We start from the raw sequence: 27,956 nt of genomic DNA on the forward strand, positions 1-27,956 counted from the left end.
ACAGTCTTTTTAGTTTACTGTATGTAGAATTTCCAGTGCTACTACCTTCGAGAGAGGTTTCTCTTCCTTTTTAAGGGATCTGGAAAAGAAGCATGGTTATTAGCTTAATGACTCAGATGCCGATGCTTGCAGATAAGCAAAGGAAAAAGCTAAGACTGTCAATCCTGGGGCACTAGAAGAGCCATCTCTGGTTTTAAGAGGGCAGAAGAACTAAAGAAGAAGAAATAAACACTGCTTGGTCTTATTCCTCACTTCCGCCCTCAATTTAGATGAGAACTTGAGTGGGCAATGGGCTTTCTCCTCAAGTGGGATTTGTGGTGGCCTATTTTGTGTTTGTAAGGCACGACATTTGCCAGCTGCTGATTAGGTGCACTGACTCAGCTGGTCATGAGAGAGAAAGAAAAATATCCTTGATGACAGTATCTCTGTGTGTGGGTGTGTCTCCCAGACACAGAATGAGAACGTTGCTTTTTTGCCTGGCCTGTGGAAGAGCATGTTCACCAGAATTAGGATGAGTGAGACTGGAAAAGTGATAACATGGCACGCACGCTTCCCTCAGAAGAGCTGCTTCCCTGCTTTTCATTTGGAGCAAGGAATTATGTGCGACCTTGGTATAGCAGAGAACGTAGATCTAGGATTGCACAATATTTATCCACTAATCTGGCAAATATGTTCTTCAACATCAGATCTGAATGTGCTCAGCATGTTTTATCAAGTATCCAGTACCTCTAAATGGCTTTCATTTAAAACAAAAAAAAAGAAAACCATAAGAAGTTAAAGGGCTTCAGTTTCCCAAATTCTGAAAGATTCACAAATTTTGAAAGTGGCAGTTTCTATGGAAATTCTAAAGTTGGCTTATTAAAAGGCTAAGTTTGGTATGGAAAGAGAGTACTGAGATCAGATGACATACAGAAAAATTCTCTAGGACCAACCAAAACAACCTAGTATGGGCTTGATTTTGAACACATCTCCTCCCAGTGATTTTAAAAGCAATGTTCCCCTGTGTCTGAGACCTTTACAAACTGAAAGACTGTCCTTGGGTCAAGTACTAAGTCAAACAACAATAGCTAAAGGTTCTGGATAGAAGTGTCCCACAAGTCCTCTCTGCAGAGGGAGAGCTAAAAGCCTGGACAGGCAAATTTTCATGTCAAAGCACTGGATGTGTATGGGCTAGCGTTACGTATGGTCCAAGCTCAATGAGTAAAAGAAAACCCCAAAACTTCTGCGAATACCTTTGCAAGGTGAGGAGAGTTCTTATCTGGAGCCTTGCTCTAGCTGTGAATATTTTCTCTTTGCGTGAGTGGTTAGAACGGGTTTATATGCTCTCCTTTATGCTGTTTTTTAGTTCTATTTTCCATGGTAATGCACTCTTCCTCATTTTGTTTTTTTTTATAACATCCGCATTCAGGAAGCATGTCTTGCACTTGGGGTTTGAAATGATGTGGTATCCACTACTGTTATTCATGTTCAATTTTTATTGGGACTGGAAGCGGGTGATAGAGGAACTTGGGACATCATTTAAGCAGTAGTTGGAAGCAATATCGTTATGTTCCCTCCCCTGGCACATCTGAAATACATTCCAGGCTCTGGAAACAAAGCTTCTCTTACCGCAGCAGTTAGGCAAGCAAAACTGTACCAGTTCTCTGTTTTTCAAATTCACATCACAACTGAGGCTCATTGTTTCCTCATCCTCACCAAAAAAACTCAGGAACAAGTAAGTGAGAGCAGAAGCTGGAGACTGCCCAGAATTAAATTTCTTCCTTTTTGAGCCTGCAGTTTTCACATTAAAAAGAAATCATCCCTAAACACTGTAGCCACATTAGAGGCAGGCTCAGGACACAGGGGATAACATAGCACCACTCAGTATTTCCCTCTTTCCCTATAAAAATATAATTTATTTGTGTGATTAGTCCCAGCAACCAGTAATGGAGTTGTGTACTTTAAAAAATAGGACTATTTAGGCAGAAGCAGAAATAGTGGAGGGACTGTTCATTTCCATTACATGACACCCATATTACCATCAACATGACAGAATCATGAATCAGGAAACCAGAAATCATGAGATCAGCTCAAAAATAACAAACACCCTGTTCTTTTTGTTAGTCTTCTGTTTTTTAATTCTCCAGGAATTCTCCTGTACCTATAACCATAAGAGCTAAAATATTCACTTCTAAAACTAACAATTGAGATCTTCAGATAATCCTGCAGAGTAGTTTTTTGAAATCAAACCTCTAAAAAATATGAGATACCCCATAAAATTGTGGATGTTAGCCATCTTGCCATCACAGGGTATTTCCTATCTCAGCGTCATTTAGATGGGCTTGACAGGGAACTGAAGCCACACGTAGTTCTTGTTACAGATGTCGTTACGCATTGATCCGCCATCATCTGAGGAAGTTCTGATGACATTTTTGACAACGACCCAGAGGAAAGCATTCAGTACTGAATTGCTGAGAAGAAGTGGTTGCAGCTGTGTTGCACAATCCACAACAGCACTGACCTCCTAAATTCATAGGAAGAGTGAGAAAATTACAATGTTGGCCAACAGCACTTACTGTGACAAGTGATGGCTATAAAAATGGAAAGCAAAGATTTCAATCCTATTTAGTTCAGGGACCAGCAACTTTGCAAGCATTTCTTTATTTCTCTTTTCAAAATTAGAGGTTAAGCTAGACAGTACAAATTCAGATACTCGGAAATGTTGCAGCTCACAATGGTGAGAAGCTGATGAATGCAAACCCGTATTACGTGAAGAGGAATTCTTGCTTTGATGTCAGGCTGTGATCAGTGGAGTTGAGGCTGGTACCTCTTGCAAACTTCTTCCTTGGAACATCATAGTTCACAGATTTGCACTAGTCCACCCCAATTCTCCCTCCACTTGTTGGGCACATATAACTATTCTCGTCTAGCCAAATGCTAGCTTTCTGCTTCAGATGTCTCACAGTTCAGGAGCCTTTAGTTAAATAGCACCCCTTGCTGCTATTCTGATGAGATAATAAAAAAGAATATATGGACTATTATTGAAAGCCATACCTCTGTCTCCAAACATAGCTGGAAAAGGCAATTGCTGAATAAGCTGCAGTGCTGAATGTCTTTTAATTCCTCATTTACTCTGGAAACTCACTTCTGCAAAGTTTTTCAAAACTGATTCACAATAGAACTAACAATTAGAAACATCGCTGCAAATATTTTTTATCACCCAAGCTCTGTAAACTCAAAACCTTCTTCCTCTCCTCATATTATGACCTCTTCTTTTTCCAACCTGACTTGAAACTGAAAACCCCGCTTGAGCCACGCTCGTCTCTTCAACATATGCACTCCCTCCAAATTAATGCGGTTTCTCTGATGGCTCCAAGGCTGCAGACTCCTTAGGAAGGAAGCTTTCTGTCTGCCCAGGAGCATGCTATAGAAAATGCAAACAGCAATAACAGTAACACCACCCAAAAAGCAAGATCAAAAAATATGTAATGAAAACAGTCAAATCAATGAAATGTCCTGATCATTCTACTTTCCCAAAAGAGGCAGCAATACAGCAATATTTTGTTAAAGATAGGCACAGATGCGTACAGTTCACAGTTAGAAGTATCTGTCAGACCATCTGGTTTGACCTCCGGGATAGCCAAGGCTCTTCCATGTCTTGCCTGCTGAGCTCAAGAGCTTCCTATGACTTAAAACATGGCTTGTGTTTGACTAAAGACTGATCTTGCATAAGGCACCTAAGCTGGGCTCAGAGACACTGAGAAATGGACACTGAAATCTTCTCCTTTGCAGTTCATGCCTGAAGATACTCACTCCACTGACAGAAAACCGCACCTTATTTCTGTTTGAGGATGTCTTCAGTTTCAGTTAATGCCAGATTAAAGACACTGTTTATATCCTGTTTTTTCTCCCTGCAAAAATAAGCAAACTGCAACTAAGTGACCACTAACTCTTCTTTCCACTTATCTTAACAGATTGTTCTCTAAAAGACTGGATTTAAAGTGTTTTCAGTTGTTCTCAATTTGGGGCCTTTTGTTTCTTTCTTGCAGGGTTGTATTTCAGTGCCCTGTGTTTCTTGTCCTTAGAAATCTAGTTCTGCATAGTGGCAAGGGCTTACAACACACCAAGGTTGTAGGGCTCTATGTGAAGATGTCATTTTTCCAGACTTTCAGACAAAGTCTATCTTCAAGAACCTGGAGGAATAGAAATCTTTGGGACAACTCAGGGAGTCTGTATCACAGCTAAGGAACTATGTGGCAGACACTAGCACACAAAGTGTAACAGGGAATCGGCAGGTCAGTCATGCAATGGAAAGGCAGACTGAGATAGAAACATTTTTTCCCTCCATAACCATCTACTAGAACTGTGATTTCCAGATAACAATGGGGGAAAGGGGAGGATCCTCTCTCTTCTGTCAAATAAGGTTTTGACGAAGGAAGATTCCTTTTTTATACATGACTCTTCACAAATCCCTCTTTGCTGTAAGCAGAGGCAGTCCTGCAAGTGCAACGTTCCTCGCTCAAGCGACTCACTGAGTGCCTGTGTCAGGTTAGTGACTTGAATAACAGGATATGAATACTTTTAAGATGATATATAAAGCCCTACTTAATTCATATAAAACCTTTCCTCCATTTAGAGGTAAACATTACCTTATCAATCACCTTATCATTAGAACAAGTTATTATCTGAATATACTGAAAGGGTAAACTGGCTCTCATCATTGCATGAGGGTAAATAGCCAGCAGACACAGGCAGAAATGACATGGAAATGGAGAATTTGATTTACCTCCCTCCACTGCGAACTCATCTGTTCCTCTACAAGCATGGTACAAACCATGGCTGAGATATATTTTGTTTCCAATGGAGCATGTTCTATAAAGCAGGTCCAACCTCTTCTTTAGTGTGACTGAGACATGCCCCATTCGTGAGTGCATCTTGGGACGTAACATGACTTTTTGCAAAGGCACAAAGACAATCAGAGCCAGCCTAAGGCAGATATTGGTGAGAAGGGTCAGGAAAAGGCAGAGCTCTGTCCCTGCCTGTTCCCACATGTGGCGCACACATCCCCCAACCTGTGAACTTCTAGTAATTCCAGAAACATTGTACATCCATTTTGGTGAATGTCATTAAGGAACACACATGCCACATCCCTATGCTTTGAAAAAAACAGTAAGGTCCTAAACAATCAAAATATAACTGGTGGGGATAATCACGGGGCATTATGGTAAAACCAACTCCCCAGAGCACTGGATATGACACTGTCATGGCTCTGTGTTGCAGACTGATTTGCTCCCTAAAGCTTTCCAGTCCCTTCAAGGTGAGGATTGCTAGCACAGTCCATCAAAAAGAAATGATATTGTCCTGTAATTACCATATCTCCAAATTTTGGCACAGCTGTGGGAATTTGATCACTGCCTCCTGGTTCTAATAATGCTTACACAACAGCTCCCACACGTGTCAACTTTTAGTTTTCATCATCAAACAGATTGGCATTAAAATGAGCATCTACTCGGATCTACTCTGGTGTGAAGTAGGAACTTTACTTTGGTTTGCTGGGTTTCCTGGTGGATTTTTTGTTTGTTTGTTGGATTTTTTTTGTTTGGTTGGTTGGGTTTTTTTAATTTTACTATACAAAATTAGGTATATGACCTTTTCAGATCACATCTTGATCATAAAAGCAAAGGGTAAACCTTCATAAAACCCTTTGACCTCTTACTCATATCTGCAGTAGTATATTCTTGAGCGACTTCAGTCAGGTTATTTAACAGGTTAGTATCTAGTTTTCCCCATCTCAGACATTGAGATGAGAGGTCCTGGGGCTCCTGCTTCTGCACTTTGTACAAATGATGTGAAAACATGCTTTATGGACAGGCTTTCACTCCATATTCCTTCATTGCTGATATTGAGCTTCAATTATTTGCAGAGAGATATGTTTTGGAATGCAGAGTAAAGAATAAAGCAAACCTTACATTCCCATTCAGGCTCAGTAAGAATGGAAAACAAAGTTTTGTGCCTCTTCCTGTCTGTCTGAAAAAACTAGCAAAACTACATAAAACAAAACAGTTGGGGACCGAACATTACTGGATAAATGAATTTGGAAGAAGAAAAAAAAAAAAAAGGAGAACGATAAACCCTTTCTAAGTAGTGTAAAACAGGCTATTTTGCTCATTTTTTATATCTATCTGCTCAAACCAGCCCTGATGCAGTGTGTTGAAAACCTCCCTGTTTTCCTCAGCCCATAGATAAAAAGTGTGTTGAGTAGTGACTTGCAACAGGAACCTCATCTGTTGCAAACACTTTGAGCCTTCCTTATTTCTCAGAGAGGAAGTATGTGGCCTGTTTGGCAAATACTGCTCTACATGACAGCGTGAACTTCACAACACACTCATTCGACCGGCTGCTCCTCGACTTGATCAGCTAAACCTTGCTGGCAGCACGAGAGCAGTATTATGACTACGGCTTTTTTCAGAAATACTGCGACCTGGAATATCATGCCTAGCATTTAAAGGTAATCATTGCTCTGATACGTTTTAGATTATCTGTATACGGGACCAAATGTTGCAATTTTTTTTTATATAAAAGGGAGTTCTATTTCATTAACAATGACAGTATTCAGACCATGGATTTCAAGTACCACCAAAGGTAGAAATAGAAAAGCCTGCCTTGATCCTTTTCATAATGAGTGGTACTAAAGATAGTAGGGACGGGGAGCATTTCTGCTGAAAGCTCACAGTAAGATAGATGCACAGGACCTTATGCTGAAGCAAACTACAGTTCATTATAACCCAAAATATGAGAAATGTCACAGACAGATTAGTGGGCTTTTTATTCAAAGCGTTAGAAGTTTGCATAATGTGGTGTTTCTATGTCGTTTCATAGTTGCATGTTTCTGTGAATGACCTTGATTACAACATTACCTTGTTCTTCTTAAGCACAAAGGTACAAGTGCCTAAAAGCTGAAAGGATGCTCAGATTAACGACAAATTAAGGGAAATTCACCCAAAAATATACAGCTTCTGAAATCTAAGCTGGGGTTTTTTTCCACATGAAAAATAACAGGCTGCTGGTGCTTTCATTTTCAAGCCAAATGGGTTTCAGACATTACCTGTGAATCTTGCTGAGAATTAAATTCTAAGGCCTTGGTGGTATAGATGTGAATATCCGGCAACAAAAATAAAATAGGGTATAGCATCTCTGGAATGATGAATGTCCTAATTTTCCCAGCCTGCAGTATCCCTTGCAGAGAGGCTTTACTTAGGTGCTTACCTTGCTTTTTTATTTCTCTTCTCATTTTAATTTCTTTACATTTACTAGTTCTCAATCATTTAAAATATAACTTTGAAAAAGTTCTTACAAAGCAACGGACTTTCCTATGCACCGTGCTATTTCGCTGCTCCAGAAGCACGTTTTCTCAGAGAACAGACTCTGCGAGGGGAAATTATTGCTACACGTGCTGCACACAGGAGCGGAAGGTGTAAATTGTACCACAGGTTTTTGGGTCAGTGAGATTCCAATATTGACAGGTGAAGAGTTCGTATCTGCCGAGAGCTCTGCCATTGATAAGCAGGACACAAAGGAGGACTGGGGCTGTAGATGTTTCCTCACCTTCCTTTTGGCAGCAAAAATAAAGCAGTAAAGATCACTAAAGCCCACTAGCTACATGTTTGCAAACAGCTATGGCTGCAGCGACCGGCTTTTGTTAAACACCGTATGTGCAGGTGGAAAGGGGAGGAAGGACCAAAGCTTGGAAGCCTGCAAATGTGATCTGAATGCTTAAAATCAGGTTTCCACACAAGCCTGAGGAGGTGGCTTGTGAGAGGGAAGCCACCCTTACACCTGCGGATCGTTTGGTTTGCAGCCCAGCAGCACAGTGGCTCCTCTGAGCTGAGCGGCAGCCGCGCTCCTCCATGCAGGGCTTTGAGTTGGCAAGAGCTGAGCTTAGAGTCTATCATCTCTCCTTAATCCTTCCCAAATCACCCTCAGTGAATGTTTTTCTTTGGATCTGGCATAATTATCTGCTTCTGTGACAGAGAGATGCCGCCTCTGCTTGTATCCCAAACTCTGTCACAAAGTGTACGTGAGATGCCGTGCCTGGAGCAGATTGGCCATTTCAAAAGAATATGATCTATAAAACCGTTATTGTTCCGCTATTGACTTAAACGATAAAAAAATTGGCTCAGCCACAAGGTACTCTACAGTTTCCTTTAAGTCTATATTTGCAGAGCATCTCAAAATTTCAGAAAGCCACCGTACAGTTTATCGTACAACAATACAATGGATTTGTGTTGACTGCCAATACTTGATGCAAGCACAAGCTACTTAAGCTATTAAGTTCTATCGCGGACTTGAGATTCACGTGCACTGTTGTTTTAGAAATACTTAGGATACAGTGATACACCATTGCCAGCAAGCAAATAGAAATAAACTTCTGTCCCTCCCCATCCTAATTCAAACAAAAATTCCAATTTATTCCATTTCCATCCCATTTTCAAATGTCTGAGAGTTGAGCCATATCTGAGAGCATTCACTCCATCAACTTTGACAGGACTATAGGCACCTTTACTCTGACCAAACGCATAATGACAAGTGGCCTTAGTGGTAAAACCTAGTGTGATAGCTGCCATTTTCCTTTTAATCACTTTGGATAAGGGAATCAGCAGCAATGGCCACAGCTTTCCATTTGCTTATTTTTATTGAACACTTAGAATCATAGAATCATTAAGGTTGGAAAGGACCTCTAAGATCATCAAGTCCAACTGTCAACCCAACACCACCATGCCCACTAAGCCATGTCCTGAAGCCACATCTACATGTTTTTTGAACACCTCCAGTGATGGTGACTCCACCACTTTACTGGGCAGCCTGTTCCAATGTTGTGATCACTTTTTCAGTAACGAAATTTTTCCTAATATCCAATCTGAACATCCCCTGGTGCAACTTGACACCATTTCCTCTCGTCCTCTCATCTCTAGACTTCTGCCATGAGTCTAGAGAACATCTTGAACTCTCTGTTCCTTTAAGACTTTATGCTGCCACCAATGGTAATTAGTGATGGTAAAACTTAGCATGGAAAATGTAATGAGACACAGTAAACCATCACGCTAGTGACATCAAAGTCCAAAATGACATTGCTCTTCACTGTTACCGTAAGTACTTTATAACATTTGTATTTTCCGTAAGTCATATTCTTCCACCTCTAAAGTAGCAGCACTGAGCTGCACGCTTTGTCCTGTTGACTTCAGAGGTCCTTTGAGAAGAATGATGATTTGTATGGCAGAATTGAGCCAGGCCAGTTTTAGATGCGCTCTGCAAAAATACGAAGTAGGCACATGCCTGTTGTCTGGTATTTAACCCATCTGGACTAGACAGCAAGTGGTTTAATTACAAACTGCATATAGGCAAGCCTTCAAAAACACTTCCAGTATTCTTAAAGCAACATTTAGAGTTCAGACCCCTAAATACCATCTAGGAAAATGAAGGTGCCTTGCTCAAATGTGCCATGCTTTTAGAAAGTTTGTAAGTGTGAGGTAAAATTTTCAGAAGTCTTTCCATCACGTAGAAATGCTACGTATCACTTTCCAAAGTGACTCAGGCACACCTGAAAATTGTACCCACTATATCTTATGAGTAGGAAAAAAGCCCTTGAAAGCACTCTGTCACAAGACTGATTGCTAGCAGGGTGACTTGCTCTCCTGGCCCTCAAATACCAAGACCCAGAATAAAGGGGTACATAGAGGTAGGACTCCATTATTTTTATTTTTGCATGTTTTTGTGACACAAAATTCAAGTACTATCGTCATCTAAATAACAGTCACGTGTGTTAAAATTATAGATGGGCATAAGATACTTATGCTACCATGCTTGGCACCTATCTGGAATTGCACAAATTTTTGGTAATTTCAGCTTACTTACTATACACTTCGACAGATACGAACTGCCCTTTTCAAGTACTGCAAAAATGCGGCTGCTACAGCACAGAGCACAGCAGAGGTTATCTGTCCAGGTATTCACCTCACTTCCTTGGCTGAGTTTTTCAGTCCTGTTGAGGTCTCTGTTGCCATGCCCAGGAAATTTTGCTGGCTAATTTGAAGATGAGCAGGAACACGTATACAGCCAAAGTACAGGCTGCACTATTCCTCGCACTATTCCTCACCCTCTTCCTCTTATTTGTGATGGGATACAACTGAGAAAAATATTGAAAAAATTAAAATTGTGTCTTTCAAAAAAAACCTTCATAGTTAGTTCAGGAAATTAAAACCTTGCAAGTAGACAGTGCCTGCCAAAATGAATTCTGATTTTAGTTTTAGAAACTTAGGTGTGTTTAAATGGAGAATAATTTTGTGTTTGCTATCAATTCAAATTTGCTAGCAAATATGGATATTTATTCAAATATGGATAACCAAATAGTTTATTTAAATTTAAGGCTACTTTTTTATTCAGCTTCTAGACTTCTTATATCAGGCAATGAAACAGTTTTTTGTTCTTGTGAAAGCAGATTTCAGGCACTTGGCAGAAAGAGACTGGCACAGCTGCATCCTACAGATGTGCCACAAGCTGGTTCCTGAGTGCAGGCAGTGAAAGGGTAATGTGTCATTTGGCTGCTGAAATATAGAGACTTCTAGCAAAGAGCTTTTGGGAACAAGCACTGAGAAGCTTGAAAACGAGATGAGGTGGAGTCAAACTGCATTACCGTCTGTTTTAGCACTAAGTCTACTTGCATTTGATAAGAGACAAATTCTTTTTCTTCTGAACTGCATTTTATTCTGGAGAGTGTCTCCATAAACTCGCTGTAACATATCAAAAATTTATGGTATTAAGCACTATATTCAATTCTGGCAATCTTATTCCAAAAGACAATTAGTAAGGAAGTCTCACTGATTTCAGCAGTACTGCTGCTCAGGTTGACACCTCTCCAGCTAACACCGTCAGGTTCTAGCCTGTTGTAAGTCAGTCAAGAGCAGCATACCAAAGGCAGCTGTCATCTTTGAAATATTTAAGCTAGAAAAGACTGAAAGATGCAGATTGCACCTGAGTTTAGCAAATACCTACACGACGCTGCTAGAAGTTGTGTTATCATTTTTACTGGGCAACTGACAGGTATATATTTTTAAAAAATAATTGGCAATCAGCTCACGGTGTTGAGTTATTTTGCTTTAATGTACAATTTCAAACAGATACAGCTTATTCTCCTCTGCCTCTGAAAATATACCATAGCATGAGACACCTTCCACATCCAAAAGGTTTTTCTCTCTGTTCTCTGTCAGGGAGAATTAGGATGGGTGCAGTAAAGCCACAAGAAGGAACTCTCCCTCTCACAATATTTAGTTCCATGATTGCCTGATACTGTTTCTTGTACATCTACCAAGACTTTTAAGACAAGTGTCTGAAGAATTTGCACCACTGGCTTTATGCAAGAGTGTTTTGACATCACAAACATTTTGAGGCAAGGTGTTACTTAAAAAAAAAAAAAAAGAAAGAAAGGAAAAAAGAGGGAAAACAACATTGCCCACATTCGCTGAGGGCACAACTGCATCAGACAAAAACCACTGAGTAACATTCTTAGTGTTTGGCAATAAAGCGACATAATATACACACAGCGCTGAAAACCCGATACGACAATCTAATTAATTTCTTTGTAGCTTCAGAACTCCGCATGCTGAAAAGAACGTTTTGTATATGAAATGACTGTACGGGCATGGCTTTGCTGTGACTTCCTATTGTGCTGAGGTACTGGTAATGGAAACTTTTACTACATTGCGTTCTTCTGAGCAACTTCCCTAGCTGTGGTTTTCTGCTATTCCCCTGATAAAAGCACCAAAGTGGTGAGAGTTTAGCAAGTATGTAAAACTCTCACATGAATTTAACACAAGACTTCTCAAAAGCAAAACGCTATAAGATTGGAGACACCCAAACTAGGTCATTTCTCATCTGTTGGCACAGCAGGTGTTATTCTGATGTTTAATTTCAATGTCTCCTTTGATTTAGTTCTGAAGAGCTTTGACAGAATTAGAAAGTGCAATGGGAAATACTGTGAAAACGCCAAGAGCCTCTGAAGAAACAAATGTGCCGAGCCAAACGGGTAAGCACTCATTTAATTTCTTTCAAGAGAAAAAAAGATGTTCAAACTATATGGTACATTCATCCATGTGTCTTCCTTCATCCTCCTGATGCAGTAAAAGCAGGCAAGTGTGTGACTGCTGTGGGAGAAGGAGGGCATCCTGTAGACAGTGCTTATTTTTAGGGACATTCTAGCTCATTTTCCAATAAGTACTTCAATTAAAAAACCCAAAAGTTAAAGCTATTATTTGCTGGTGCTCCTTGAAAGAAGTTCCTTCCAATTCAGAAAGCACCGAAGCACTACTTCAGATATGAGAAATACTGTATTTTGACATACTTGCATGTGATGTTTTATACAAATTTGGTTTTGCTTCATTTAAGGTTAAAAACCTTGATGATGTTAGGCTTGCACTGAACCTGAAGTCCACTTACTTAGTTGCATTAAATGTAGCACGCGGCAAACTTTCCACGTCACCAGGTTTATCAATAAAGGTTATACAGAAATACACATTTCACAGGCCAAGCTGCCAAAGGGACATCTCACACATCTGCCCTATGCATCTGCGCGTGAAAAAATCAGGTTGCCAAGCCCCCACGTAGGCTGGTAGAGGTCATGCATCTGCGGGGGGAAAGGAGGGATTCAGTGACCTGCTACTCCCAAACTGCAAGTGAGTAGGTGGAGAGTCAGCACAGCCTCAGCTCTCATGCCACAACATGACAGACAGCTGGTGCAAGAGGTCCCCAAAGGTGCGGAAGAGAAAACACTTTTGTTTTAAACTTCTTTTTTTGTTGTTGGGGGAAGGCATTAATCAAAATTTTTGGATTTTCCATGAAAGATGGTCCAATGTGTGCTGCTCAGTACTATAAGGACAGGGAATCAGCCTGGTTTCATTTGTGCTGGAAGGAAACCCAGCCCTGCTTTTAGCATGGCCAAGAACTAGCTGATAGGGGCAGCCCTCATAGTCCTAGGTCCTGATAAAGCAGATACTGCATACCGCTAAGGCTACTCAGAGGCCCATAACATTAACTGACAATTTGGGGGGGGGGTTGTGCCTTTTGTTGATAATTCCCAGCAACCGCTGTTATGAATACCATAACCATCAAAACAGAGACATGCTCACACCCAGAGCAAGACCTCGTTGATGAGCAGGGGAGCGAGGGGTTGCTGCCATGGCTGTGGCCAAGTTTGTATTGTTCCTGCACATGCTAAAAGTCAGGATTCAGCAGGGCTAAAGCCAACCACATCCCTCCCAGTGACATAAATAGAACATAGCCCTAAAAGATAACTCAGCAAACTTAGAGAGCACAGCGAGTGCAGGAGAAATTACCCACTTAGGAATTCCAGGCTTGATCTACTTGCACTCTCCTACACGTCTAGCACATCTAGAAAGGTGCTCTCTCAGACCCTGTCTGACCTTCTGCTGTCACCTGGCGGGGGGGTCAAGTCTCCCATAGCTGCAGTGAATTTTTCACAGTAAGGATGGTGAAACACCAGCACAGGTTGCCCAGAGAGATGGTAGATGCCCCATCCCTGGAAACATTCCAGGTCAGGTTGGACGGGGCTCTGAGTAACCCGATCTAATTGAAGACGTTCCTGCTCATTCCAGGCGAGTTGGATTAGATGACCTTTAAAGGTGTCTTCCAACACAAACTATTCTATGATTCTGTGATCTAACAGCCTGCATAGCTCTTTGGATCTAACTCTTAGTCTAGATCAGACCAACATCTTTCATAACGGCTTAGATGTTGCTAATTAAAGTTGGGAATACAAGCATCAGTACTGTCATCCAAATCCAATGCAAACAGACTTTTGAAAAGGAACTTGGTACTAAAAGCATATATTGGGATTAGTCTGGTGAGTTTGTGTATGTCTGTTTTCCTGAGCAGATCAAACTCCAAATCACATCACCAAACACAGAACATTTCCCCCAGGCCAGGAATAGCCACCTTAAAGTGAGGTGAAGGATCCAATCCACAAACTTACAACAGTCCAAATAGTTATTAGAAAAAGCAGGTTTTACACTGGTTCATTTCAGTGAGACTGAATAAAATGAAGGCCTGAAACAGAAGGGAAAGAACGGAAGGAAAGAACATCCAACAAGAAGGGAGAAGAAAACAGATAATTGGAGTCTCCAGACTTGATACTGCAGCGTGAATGTGTTCATCAGACCGCCATAAGCCCCTCGTGGTGCCCAAGACCTGCACTGAAAGCAAAACCTTATGCTTTCCTCACCTCCAGTGCATCAGTCTTGGTCCTGAGAAAGGGAACACTGCATAAACTGCATTTCCCAAGGAAGCATTTTGACTCCAAATATGACTGCACTCCATTTGTATGGGCATCCCTGACACATCCTAGGTGCTGATAACAGAGTAGCTACAGGAGCAAGGGGTCATCAGGGGTTGTGAGCCCACCCCCTTCTTTTTCATCCCCCAGGACCCTGAATCAAGGGTTAATCCTTACTGAGCTGCACCTGCATAATTCTCAGTTCCCAAGCTGGCTGGTTTAGATCTAATTTGGGTACGCCAGTGCGACTCTGCAGCCACACCTTACGGCTGCTGCACGGCCAGCCTCCTACACACACACAAGTGCCCTCCTTTACCCTCTCGGGTACACGCCATGCCACAAATCATAGTATTTCTGCTGGACAGTAAAGCTGGGATGATGCAGGGTGCTGAGCTCTGAGCAGCTCACTTCCACTCCAGACAGGGACCACACTGCTACAGAGCACAGTGTTTCTTGAGGGTGATGAGCTGGATCTGGACGCTCTGCCTAGGCTCTCCCTTCTCTCTAATAGTGTTTCGTGGTCCATTCACAATGAATAATTTGAAGCATGCAACATTCAGTCTCATAGTTTGCAAGACATCCAGGGATGCAGGCATCTAAAACTAGCATGTATTTAATATTCATTTCCTACTCCTAAAAAAAGCCCCACCAGAATTAACACCTGATTCAGTGGAAATGACTCTGCTCCGATCTTCCCACTCTTAACTTCTGAGTTGTTCCATTTCAGATGTAACCTATGCTTGCACTGCGGAGGAGAGGTTGTGTTAGAAAAACTCAGGCAAACCTTTTTTCTTCTATGACTTAAAAGTGTGGGGAGCTCATCAGATCAAATCTATTAGATCACTGTGAAATTTAGGTGTGGAGAAACAGTGTAATTTGTTTAGTTCCAGTTTCGAGGCTTTTGTGTTTGAAAGGAGCTAGTATGGGTTCTGTGAAATGTTGTAAAGGACCCCACCACACTCTACATGACCAAAAAACCCAGTGAGGTTTGATTTAAATACCAATTAAAATAAGGTCTTGTTTGTGGAGTAGGATGGTTGAAAGGTTTTGGGTAGTACAAAACTCCTTTACTTTCACTCTAAGTGAAAGGTAGTTTAAGAGGTAATGTTTGCATGGATGTAGCAGTTAACACTGTGATTAATTCCCTCCTTTTCAGAACTACAAATTCATGTGCAAAATTGAAACAAAAACGAATATAAAGATGAAAGTGTAAGCAAAGTAATGCAGATCTTGCGAGAGTAGAGAAAAAGTCATGTACCCTGCAGTGCATAAAAAAATGCAAACCACTGGGTACGCAAGGAAGGAGAGCAGAAAAGCACTTTTTTCCACCCTTTCAGTACGGAAATAAAACATTTATAAACAAACAGCATAAGTTTAAAAAAGGTACTGCTAAAGGCATTTTCATTAAGCTAAAAAAAAAAAATACATTCCATGTTGAACTGCTCTCTAACAATCTGCAACGAGAAATGAGGCAACAGCACTTTATCCTCACTCTGTAGGTCTTGCAATGTACCTTCTGGCATTAATTTCATGTAGTCCTGGGTAAAGATTTTGTTTTGTCGAAAAAGACTCAGCACCAATACTTAGGTCTCATTAGCCTCTGTTTCATAGACACAGAGTATCTCAATTTTTAGTGCAGAACAGGGAAGAAATCAAAGGCACACTTAGCAGAGAATTTCTTCAGCATAGTTGAACAAATTGTATAAGTTGCAGTAGACTAATCAGGGCAGTTGAATATACAAATACAAATGTTGGAGTAGTTCTGTTTAATTCAGAGACTCTAATCAACTAAGAAAATGATGGCAATGCTAATACTAAACACACTCTCAAACTAATCAATGTCTATTCCAGACTCTACAAAAATATGCATCCATAAGGAGGCTTACTAACTGTATCGTGGGGCTACTTCAATGGGCAAAGGCTAGCAAGACTGAAAACGCTTACATTCAGTTTGAATATTAAGGTAAAATGACCCACTACTTTGCATGACTCTGGCCTCCATATCATAACAACAAACAGCTACTCAAAATCAGCTGAGAAAACACTGGGTTTTATGTCCTTTAAACCACAGATGTGGAACATTTTCCTTCAGGCGTTCTCATTATCACTGCTGTAAGGGTAACAAATGTAAAATCTCTCCTCTTGAAAATGTTTCTTTTCCACAGACTTGCATGTTTCCTTCAGCCTTTCATCATTGTCATTATGAGTTATTTGTAAGGTCCTGGGACACAGGGGCTGAAAACACAGACCAGTCTCAGCATTCATTCTGGTTGCTGTTTCTAGGTTTCCCTCAAAAACTGTTGACAAACTTTTCCCTAAAAGACAAGTTGACGAGGAACCTGTATTAAACAGGAAAATCTAACAAGATCTGGGAGCGCGCCTGTCCCTCTGGGTAATTTCTTTCTCTCCTCCCCTGAATTCATTCCCATTTTTGCACATGTTGAGCTGCACAGAGCGGGCAAGCACGGAGATCAAACCGCCTCTGCAGATGTACTGCTAGATGGTTTTACTACGGAACAGGACACTGATCCTGCCGGAGGCAGAGGGGAAGCTTTGTCTCCCCGTGTGCGAGTGGAGGGTCCTGCAATGTGCAGAGGGAAGGGACACACCTCCAGGAGAAAGGCCTTGCACGATCGCCCTTGCCAGGACTTCTGCCAAAGAGCTGAAAACACCCAGCATGACACATTTCTGAACCTTCCACCTGTCAGCATGTGCTGGGCACCGCAGATTCCCACTGGATGAAGAGCTCTTGAATGTTTGATAGTCCCAATTGCATGAAAAGTGCTTCCTCCATCCCTCAGGAACCCAGGAGAATCAGCACGTGCTGTGCAGTGCTGCAAGGCCCAGAGTCATCTCAACTGATCTAAAAGGCCTTCTTATCTCTACTGACCTCAGTTCTGCAGATTGTAGTTGTACAATGATTTAATTATAAACACCCACGTTGCCTCTCTTCTTTAATTAAAGATAAGGGCATCGTGCTACCCCTAGAAGAGTTTCCATGCAAAGCACGGAGAATAAAGCTCTCTGACTGTTCATCAAGCTAATTTACAAAACTGATGGGAATTGGGCAATAATGGCCATGCTCTCATTGTCTTTGCTCTAAACTAATTCCATACCTTTGAAAAGCATCCGTGATGTTAAAAGATGGAACAATTCAACATGCATCTTCCTTTCCTTAAACGCAATGCATCAGCTTGGCTCAGAATTGTAGCTGGAGGCATTTAGAGACAGTGGCATTAATCAAACTGGGTTACTTCCTAATACTGTAAATACTTACTAATTTTGGTAGTTTCAGACTGAATACGTCCTTTAAATATGGTAATTACTAGAAAAAGTGGTCTAAAATTAGTTATTTACAATTAACCAAATTACTTTTTTCATTTCTAATATCTTCACATTCTTCTTATAAATTCACAGGCTCATCTTTATCTCTTTATGTTTACCAAGTGACATTTCAGAGTGAGATTTTTTTCATGTTTGACCTATTATGTAAAATGTAACATACATAATGAAAAATCCATTTCTGCTTCAGAACCCTACCTTGTTTTTAAGTTAAATTTTCTTTCTTCTTTAACAGGTCAGGAGAGTGATTTCCTTGCTGTCCTCTATGACTATCCCTCAGCAGATATAAGCCAACCTATATTTCACGTAGGGGAAAAACTACGTGTGCTATCAGAGTAAGTTGATCTTTTAAAAAAAAAAAAAAAAGGTTCTGTTAACAATTGATGCAAAGCTCTGTTTTATGCACCTGGCCCAAACTGGATGCAGTTCAGCAAAATAAACTGAGTAGAATTTGCAAGGAAGGATGCTTAGCCGTGGTGTAAATTACCCTACAGTTTAAGGATTTGGGATTTCAAATTGTTTTTTGATCCTTGGATTCCTCTGACATGGTTTCTGAAGCTGGATTCAGACTCTATTCTAAAGTAGGACTCAGAATTCTGCTTTGAAAAATGATTTTGAGAAAGTATCCCCCTCACATTAGTGGAAAACAAAGAGCAAAAATAGTTGGAGTCACATAGAAAACAAAAATTATTATGAATTTCTCTGTATGTCAAGTGTGTGTCTCATTTTCTCTTTCACCCTTTTTATCTAACAACCTCTTTATGATTAGGTCTTATAATTTCACCCTAGATTTAAGGCAACTCTAACAAAAGTAAAAAAAAAAAAAAAAGGGAGGGGGATGCCATCTTAATGTTTTGATTGATTATGCATTTTCTTGGTGGGGGTAGTGGAAGGTCAAAGATTTCCCAGCAACTTCCACTCAAAAATTTTATGAGCCCCAGAAGGAATTAGGTTTAAGAGAACTAGTTCAGACTGACCTTAAGCATAGTGCAAATATTGCCACAACACAAGAGTGAATACACTTCTTGAAAAATGGAAGCCAGCAAACCCTGACGTTCATTTATGCACGCCTTGTATCGGCACACAGTGACCTCCTCGGAGTTACTCAGCCCCACAGCCACTGTTTGCACTGCTTAAACAGAAATGAGAAATTTCATTTTTGCAGCTGGTGGAGCAGATGGATTCGAGGGGAGACCAGATACATTCATAGCAGAGAAATCTTCTGAGGATTTCTAAATTCATAAAAAGAAATCTCTATGTGGAAAAGTCAGAGCGTCAAATGGTTGGAGGACAGAAGTACTCAAGAGAAGTATTACAGATGCTTGATGAATTATCAGACTCTTCTCCAGGCCATGGTGACCCACAATGGCCTTTGTCAGCAACAAGATATGGGGCTATGTGGACCTTTGGTCTGACCCAAAAAGGCTGCATTTATGTTCTGCTGATGAAGTGCTTTCCCTGCCTCCCTGAACCTAGGTCACAAGGCTCAGACAATACCACTAGATCAAGTTTCTGCTGATGGAGAGCTTCCCTAGAGCAGGGGAATTCTTCTCTGGTAACTTCTAGCTAGTTAAACCTTGCCATAGTTTGTGTAATATATACGACATGGTACAACAATTGCTTTCGCTTGGAAATTCCAGCTTAAAGCCTTGCTCCTAATTTTCATCAGCTACGGGCCCCCATAACACCACATAAACTACATATGCTTACATGAATGGGAATTATATGCGTGTCATATCACAGGCATACATGTGCTGCATAGCATGATCTACTGGACGAACAACTTCTAAAAGAACTAGGCTTCTGTGGCAGCAGTTTTTGTCATGTTTGTCTGTTGTGCTGCAATCAAGAGCTTCTCCTAATAGCAAATAAGAGCCAAAGCAAGCCTTGATGGGAACTTTCCTCTTCCTGTTTTGAATCAGCTTGCTCACAGAAGACAAGACACTCCAATGCTCTATGCAAAGCATAGTGTCCTAATGAAGGGCCTGTTCTTCCCTGCTGGGGTATGTGCTGATATTAATAGGAACTGTTTGCATACAGACCCTTGCTGCACATAATCTGAAGGTATAATCTTTTTCTCAAGTCATCCAAAGAACCAAAATGCAGTGGAAGAGAGCAGCAGCATGGCAGGCACGATCGGAACATGACTGACAAGGAGTCACCACGGAGAAGCCAGCATGAGCAGGCAGCACGTCCTGCTTTGATAATGGCAGCTTTTCAGCCTTCTACCAAACCAATTACGTGTAGCGGCAACTGGACCCGCCAACCCTGCCAGGAACACGATGTATGGAACCCCCACAGAAAATACAACTCCTCACAGATATCTGTGACTGCTCTGCGTTGGCAGGACTGGCCCAGTTTCTCTGACGCTTGTCAGACACCTTTCAGTAGCTGGCAGTAGTCAAATCAGACGTCCTCCAATGATCCCCCGAATCTACATAATCTCTGGGGCTTCTGCCCCAGGAGACATGTGATGCTTTGGGACTTTTAATCATCACCAGGATTTTTCAGGGTTAGTAATATTATAGTGCAGGGGGAGGGAGATGCTGAGTCTCTCGGGTTTTTTGTTCTTGCAGTTCTTGGTTCTGTCTGGGAGAGTCACAGGGAAACAAAACCCAAATAACCTGAAGTTCTTATAGATTACTTCATGTCAGCTGGAAACCCAGAAACAAAACTTGTGGGGCTGTGAAATTTCCAGCTCTGAGGAGCAGACACTTCTCCTTTTCCCTCAGCATATACAGTCTGGGCCATGGTCCCAGCAGCTACAACTCAGGAGGTTTAACTTGTTTTCAACTCAGCTGTTTTGACATTCATTGAGAATCTGGTCTACAGTCTGGGCATTATTTAGGAGCATTTATATGAACACCCACAAAAAGAGCCTTACAGGACACACTATTATTTAAATTCAAAGTCTTAAAAGAAAAGGTGGAGAGAATTCATCAATCATCGTAACACAGCACGGCCACAACCCCTTTTGTTAAGCACTAAAGCTCCACAGCATCCCTGTGAAAATTCTTGTTACTCTGCCCTTCCTAAAGGATTCAAAAGCTAAAGCCAGCACTCAATATCACAGCAAGAACCTAAAATGTGTCAGTGCAAAAAAAAATGTGCCTAGTCTCCTAGTTGCAGCTATGAGGTATTTTTTATTGGAGCCTGGTCACCATCTCATTGAAGAAAAGAGTAAACCATGAACCAGGTTCTGTTAGACTGAAAACCTGTTCCCAGGCAGAAAGAGTCCGTTTGCTGAGTATCTCTACCCTGACGTTACAGGAGTAACTACAGGGCCGTCCAGACACAACATACTCAGCCGTAAACCGAATATCTTGGATACCAGTACAAGTCTAGCTGTGGGAAGGCAGAGCACAGCATGGTTTAACCACTGAGTATTTACCCTTCTCCTTTTAACTACAGAAAAATATTTTATTACTTACGTAATTTAAATGGAACAAATGTAGCTTATTTCTGTGTCCAAATTTAATCCTAATGTAGGTTTAGAAATGGAACTACGCTACATGAAACAGACTTGGGTCCCTTTCTGAATATGTAGATTCAGGAACACAGACAGAAGGTTACAGGTTAATCTGTATATCTTAACTCATTTCTAAAATTAGGACAAGCTCTGAAAGTACATCTGAAAATATCTCTTCTCTTGTTTTCACATAGTGAAGGAGGCTGGTGGAGAGTCCATTCCCTTACAACAGGTCGAGAAAACTATATTCCAGGAAAATATGTAGCAAAGGTTTACCACGGGTAAGTAAATGCATTTCCTATAGCCTTTCAACACTACATTTGTACACATACTACCCTGATTAGAGTTATTCAATGTCATAATTAAAACAATGCCAATAGTGACTAGACAGACAGAAATTTTATTTATTGATAGTCTAAAATAGTTCCTTTGAAATCTGAGTACATCAAATCCACATCTAAGTTCACAATATATGAAAAGGAAAATCCTAGTTTTAAATGCTGGGAAGGGTCAAAAAGCCCTCAAACATCATAGAAGATATTTAAAATATTTCTGTTGCATGGACTGATCTCTAATTTTAAGACATGTATAAAGACAACTTATTTAGAAAAATTATTAATATTTACAAAGAGTAAAATTTAAGCTAGAGTTGCTCATGAAAAACAGACCAAAAAGAACAAATAGAAAGACTAATAAGTCATTCAAGGATGTAAACCCTCACACTGGAAGAACTAAGGAAGGTTCAGAGGTTTCCTGTTGCCCTAGACACCAGTCAGGAAAAAAACATTAAAACACACACTTATAACTTTTCTGGCAAAGGTTTTAATACCTGTTTAATTTTAAGCATATGAAATGCGGACTTCATTGTGATTTATGCAAGTGCTTAAATTTTAATATGCTTTTATATCCTCCTGAAGTAGAAGTGCTTTTCCAAAGACAGGGCACATATGGGTAACAGAAAGCTACTGTCTGCAGTTCCCCCAAGACCATTTTGCTGAAAGCAGACTAGATTGAATCTTACTGATGAAGACAATCAGTAAGACTAATTCCACTTTCCCTTATCCACAAACCCAATTGACTTAAACGACTGGACTGTGCCCCAGCACAGGCAGAAAAATTGTATCTCATTTTGTGTATGTTTACAATACAATAAAATTTGGGGCTAACAAAAGTGGTTTAAATGAAAAAGAGGGAGTTAACTAATGCCACAGATACGCCATCAATCTACCACTCCTTGGAAACATTCAAGGTCAGGTTAGACGGGGCTCTGAGCAACCTGATCGAGTGGAAGATGTCCCTGCTCACTGCAGGGGCGTTGGACTAGATGGTCTTTAAAGGTCCTTTCCAACCCAAACCATTCTATGATTCTATGACACGTCCCAAACTATTCAGATCAAGGCAGCTTGAAAAGTTTTGTTTTCCCTAGTAAGTCCAAACCTTATTCATTCTTCTCTTAGTCTCACAAAAGTAAATGGAACTCAATACATGAAAAAGGAGAGCAAGATATTCTCCATAAACTGGGGAAATATGCCTGGACATAGTTGAGAGAATAACTACAGAAAGCCACAGTGTTATTTTTGCAGTCACTTTTCCTGGCTAATGCTGCACTTTCATGGCCACATGCTGCTCTCCGTTTCACTGGTGTCCAAATTTCAGAATTTGTTTTTTCCTGCTTCACAGCTGGTTATTTGAAGGACTGGGAAGAGAAAAAGCAGAGGAACTTCTACAGCTACCCAACACCAAGGTCGGCTCCTTCATGATCAGAGAGAGTGAAACTAGGAAAGGTGAGAAAATATGATTTTTTTTTCCCACCTTGATCTCAGGCATTAACAGTTTTACAGCTCTTTAATTCATTCCCTGTCCTGCTTCATATGGATCAGTCCAAAACCAGAAAATGCATGTAATGGGGAGGCAAAGGCACCCTGTGCAGCCTGCCGGTCTTCACCAGTCACCTACGTTACGAGCGGTGCTGGAAGCAGGGTTAGTGATGGCCGTGGAAAGTTCCACAGGCATCAGCACAAACAAGACACAGTTGTTTAAACACTATTATTTACTTTGATTGCATGCAAAGCTTATAAGGCAGTGGGACTTCTCAAATGGAGGAAAAGTCACGGCTCTGCCTTGGTCCACAAAAGATTGCTTGAAGAAGCTATAAAATACACACCAAACAGTGCAGGGAGGGCTGATAATTGCATTTCCTATATAAACAGGTGGTTCTTTTATTTGCTTTTTAAAAATTACATGTCTTCAATTTTATTGTCTTTTGTAGCAATTGTGTCACTACATGGGAGTTGTGCTGTACACACTTTATACTTTTATTCTCTTCAATGGGAATACATTTCCCATTGTGCAATGTGGTATCTCCCCTTTTTCTGAAGCATCAGAGCACATCCTAATTTCATGATACTACAGTAAGAAAGGAATACTAAATCATCTGCTCTGACCTCTTGCATACCATAGGCCAATACCCATAGTAAATTCAAAGAAAGTTAGCATCAACATTCAGTCCTTACCAACTAAACGCTGCACGATATTTTTAAACAAAGCAACAGGAAAATCCAAGTTGTCATCTCCTGCCAGGACTGCACTATTAGGTGTCAGCTGCTGCACTAGTAGGAGCTGATTAAATCAGCGTACCAGCAGATGAGTATGGTCCCCATCTTCAGAGGAAGGCAAACAACTTCTGTGAAAGCCTATTTCATTTACACCATTTCAAAAAATCCCACACCAGCAAAAGTAAAGGGAAAACACACCAGAAATTTAAATTCAATCAAAACCTCAGGTCCTGACGCTGAGCCCTTTATTCCCTTTGTTATACTTAAGTATATATATAAAGTATACTATATAAGTAGAAATTAGGATGGCCACTTAGGTTTTTCTGTGACCTTTTTCTGGATCATGGCACCATGGCCACTGTTATCCATCCAGAATTAGGGCCTTACTTTGGTGTAATTAGTTCTCCTCTTTCTCCAGGGTTATATTCCTTGTCGGTGCGGCACAGGCAAGTGAAACATTACAGGATCTTCCGCCTTCCAAATAACTGGTATTACATCTCTCCACGGCAAACCTTTCAGTGCCTTGAAGACCTTGTGAATCACTACTCAGGTAAAAAGAACTGCAGAATAAACATATTTTCCACGGGCAACTGTAAAACTATATATCAAAGGTCCAGAACAAAAAGTTTTTCCTATGTCCAAGACTTGCAACTACTGTCACAGAACAAGGAATGGAAAAACCTTTGGTTTATATCTTTTACTTTATTTTTTATCCTAAATAAAAATATGTTACCCCTAACAGTACAACTAAAATCAACCCAAGAACTCCACTAAATAACGACAAATAGGCTCTGCCCAAATTGGCATATGATACTGTATGGCCATGTCATTAGAGCTGTCAATAACACTATTTTGGTCCAACCACTAGTGTCTGGCACTCCCTTAGACAACATTCAGAATCACAGAATTACAGAATCATTAAGGTTGGAAAAGACCTTTAAGATCATCAAGTCCAACCAACCCAACGACACCATGCCCACTAAACCATATCCTGAAGTGCCAGGTCCACATGTTTTTTGAACACTTCCAGTGATTCCAATGGTGTTTGGAAGTTAGCATAGGCCAGGGATGCCCTGCCCCTCTCAGAGCACAGTTAACATCAAAATCTAGGTGTACAGAAATGTTAAGTTGTATGGATGCAAGTCATGTTTCTGGGTCCCAGGGCCAGAGTTCAACTCCTGGCTTACACTGTTTACCAACACAGACATGTCTGACTATTATTTATTTACCATATAGACAGACAGAGAGCATCCAGGACACACCAGACCAGGTTCTGCAATCACGTTTCTCTTAGAAACTACTGCATCACACAGATTTATCTGCAGCAGAAAATTCTCAAAAGTGTTGTTAGTTTCTTCCCTTCCCTTTTAGAAGTGTATGGCTGGATTTTCTCAGCAGAATTTATCTCAAGGGGCTCAAGCTGTTAGCTCAAATCTAGATGCATGGCATTTTTAATAATATCAGTCCAGTGGATGACACCTGTTTTAATGATAGTTTTTGAGATTTATGGCAATCTAACCTGTGTCAAAGAGATAACTTGAAAAACACCACAATTAAGAGGTTGCAGTTACTACATATTAAAAAGAGAACATTTAAAAATGAGGAAGGAAGATTGCAATAAGTTAATTGCATAAAAGTTACAAGAGAACAATAGGTTCTGTGCTTTAATTAGTCATGGGTATTCTGTAATACTAAAAGTGTAAAGCCACCATATCTGCGTATGTCATAGATAAATGAAAAAGTGTGCTGGCCAAAGAAGAGTACTCTGATAAACTGGGGAGAAAAGCCATATTTACATTCACACCATGCAAATGAAATTCTCAAGTCCAACAATATAAACAGAAGAGTGAGAATTTGAACGGGACTTTTTTTTTTTACATTTTAGTTAGTTGAAACCTTTCTCCATTTAGAAAGAAGCAAACAATCAAAGCCTAAAATTTGTGAGGGGGTATGGGGGATGGACACACCAAAACTTACAACAATTGATATTTTTACTGGAGTTATAGATGTAAGAGCAGACAGTGAGATTTAGCTCTTCTCCTTCCTTCACCGTGACATGCTACAGAATCTCACCCTGAAATAAGGCTCAGAGGTGTAAAACACTAGTATTCAGCCACAATATTCTGTGCTTGGTCAGCAGAACATAAGCAACATTCCTAACAGAGCAAGGAGAAGAGGCTCATAGAATCATAGAATCATAAAATCATTAAGGTTGGAAAAGACCTTTAAGATCAAGTCCAACTGCCAACTCAACACCACCATGCCCACTAAACCATGTCCTGAAGTGCCACATCTACACGTTTTTTCAACACGTCCAGTGATGGTGACTCCACCATCATCCCAGGCATCCTGTTCCAATGCCTGACCACTCTTTCAGTAAAGAATTTTTTCCTAATATCCAATCTAAATCTCCCCTGGTGCAACTTGAGGCCATTTCCTCTCATCCTCTCACCAGTTACTTGAGAGAAGAGACAAACACCTGCCTCACTACAACCACCTTTCAGGTAATTGTAGAAAACGGTAATGTCTCCCCTCAACCACCTGTTCTCCAGACTGAACAACCCCAGTTCCCTCAGCTGCATCTGTTTTGCACTCTATTTGCACAGCTGAACAGAGCAGAACTCACTGAGGACTCAAGAAACCTGGCTTTAAGTCCTTGCTCTGTCCCAAACTTCCTTCTAGACTTTGGGCAAGTCTAGACTTTATATTTTTGTGTCTCAGTTCCTCACTTTTACTGTGGGAAATATACGCCATGATAAATTAAAAGGCAAAGGTATGAAGAAAGGAAAATGTTAAGTCTGTGTTACAGTGTCCTTGCTGAGAACATCACAACTTATTGACTACTACTACTGTGTCCAAAAGTGTTTACATGAGCATGCACCAGGGTAGGAAAACAGTGAAGAGAACAGTGAGCAAAGATTAACTTTCTGTGTATTCATTTCCCTGTTCAGAAGTTGCTGATGGTCTCTGCTGTGTCCTTACAACACCTTGTCTTACCCAGTGCACTAACAACAACAGCATAACGAATCAAGTTCCTCCTGTGGTGATGCGGAATAAAAACTTCAACTGGAGAAACATGCACAGGTACCACAGGCGACACAGGCTGCCAGAAACAACAAGGGGTTTTTCCAGCCTTGTATATACTTGCACTTACAGCACAGAAGAAGCAGCCATTTCCTTCTCCTGAGACCAGTTTTAAAAAGCAGACAAAAAGCTACTGACAGCAGGTTAACCCATGAAAACTGGATGTCCAGCTTTCTAACTGATAGTCTTGGTCTAACTTTGGAAGAAAGTATAGTTAACATTAAATCATTTCTCCTATGCAGCTAAGAGTGTGGCCGCATACAGTCCCACTGAGACTCATGAGTCCTCTCCTCCAAGGGGGCAGGAGTAAGAGCCACGACATAAATTCTAGTCAGAACCACCACCAATGGCACACTAATGTGCAATGGCTTACAGATGAGCCCTGATAGTAAAAAATGGTTCCCCCTTGTTCACATGGTGGCCATCCACGGAGCACCACAAGTGCAATGAACACATTATCCCAGTGTAAATCTTTCCTGCTGTGTCTCTCAATACAGAGTCCAACTCAAGGTTCATGAGATTTCTAATATCATGACTGCAACTAGAGAAAGTAGGTCAAGTTTCAGAAGCTGGTGAAGCAACCACCTTCAGAAACAAAAACACCTCTTATTTTTGAAGTGTAAATTTCCCTCCACTACTCTTCCTTCACAAAGCATACATTTGCTTGCAAATGCAAGAAAATTTTGTGCAGTAGCGAGGCTATTTTTCCTACAGATCAAGAAAGAGAGAAAGTGTATCGACGTTACTTCCTTTACAGATGCCAAAAAATATTTACATACTACTATTGTAGTGATTGTTTCAGCAAATCACTAAGTGACAGAAATGTTTGGTGATTTATGAGCCAGGAAATTTTTTATACAATGATATTAACATAATTTGGTTTAACAACTGTTAATATTATACTAATAGGCTCAGTTCAAGTAGCTGAAATAGTAACAAAATTTTGTTTTTTAAAGGCTGGAGGTGACTGAAGATACTGAAAGCACCCTGGCAGCAATAGATGATTCTTGTCTCAGCTATGGCCTGAGGGAAAGTATTACTTCCTACCTCTCCTTAACACAGGGTGACGACGCTTCTTTTGCAAGTGCCAGAAAGAAGAAAGCCCAATCTCTTATATACACAGGGAGCAAACGTAAGAGTACCCTTCACTTGCCACCTACATACTATGAAGACTAAACGTAAGACA

The 27,956-nt window shown here is 40.7% G+C and overlaps 2 protein-coding genes across 2 annotated transcripts in view; one reads left to right on the forward strand and one right to left on the reverse strand.

Moving 5' to 3' along the window:
• The window catches only part of TG (thyroglobulin), a gene marked incomplete at both ends in the record, with an annotated part of 165,338 nt that overhangs the window by 36,146 nt on the left and 101,236 nt on the right, over positions 1-27,956 (reverse strand). The gene's annotated exons all lie outside the window — the stretch shown is intronic.
• SLA (Src like adaptor) lies at positions 11,998-27,946 on the forward strand (the record flags this gene model as incomplete). The annotated part of the gene is made up of 7 exons (XM_082014970.1): positions 11,998-12,058; positions 17,898-17,997; positions 21,326-21,412; positions 22,812-22,915; positions 24,105-24,236; positions 26,638-26,770; positions 27,727-27,946. 7 exons carry the CDS (start codon positions 11,998-12,000, stop codon positions 27,944-27,946), a joined length of 837 nt encoding a protein of 278 aa, XP_081871096.1.

Source organism: Phaethon aethereus (genome assembly GCF_964289735.1).
Source record: "Phaethon aethereus genome assembly, chromosome: 2".
Lineage (NCBI taxonomy): Eukaryota > Metazoa > Chordata > Aves > Phaethontiformes > Phaethontidae > Phaethon > Phaethon aethereus.